The sequence below is a fragment of the Haliaeetus leucocephalus genome, unplaced genomic scaffold, assembly GCF_000737465.1.
Source record: "Haliaeetus leucocephalus isolate CR32 unplaced genomic scaffold, Haliaeetus_leucocephalus-4.0 Scaffold199, whole genome shotgun sequence".
Classification (NCBI taxonomy): domain Eukaryota; kingdom Metazoa; phylum Chordata; class Aves; order Accipitriformes; family Accipitridae; genus Haliaeetus; species Haliaeetus leucocephalus.
Genome location: NW_010972635.1, coordinates 9,259 through 9,462, shown reverse-complemented (window position 1 = coordinate 9,462; position 204 = coordinate 9,259). Strand labels below are relative to the sequence as shown.

The window sequence follows — 204 nt, the reverse complement described above, 5'->3', positions numbered from 1 at the left end:
GGGCGCTGCAGCCGTTGGACTACGAGGAGGTGCAGGTGCTGCAGTTCGAGGTGCGGGCGGTGGACGCGGGGGAGCCGCCGCTGTGCGGCAACGCCACGGTGCAGCTCTTCGTGGTGGACGAGAACGACAACGCGCCGGCGCTGCTCCCGCCTGCTCCTGCCGGGGGCGGGCCGGGTGGCGGGGCGGCGGGCTCGTCGGGGCCGG

General features: G+C 76.5%; 1 protein-coding gene across 1 annotated transcript in view; it reads left to right on the top strand.

The window, feature by feature from the left end:
• LOC104830821 (protocadherin alpha-2-like) overlaps positions 1-204 on the top strand; it is a 2,539-nt gene that overhangs the window by 1,494 nt on the left and 841 nt on the right. Inside the window, 1 exon segment of the mRNA XM_010565982.1 lies at positions 1-174. This exon segment is cut by the window's left edge and continues 3 nt beyond it. Within this exon segment, the coding sequence (XP_010564284.1) occupies positions 1-174 (174 nt within the window).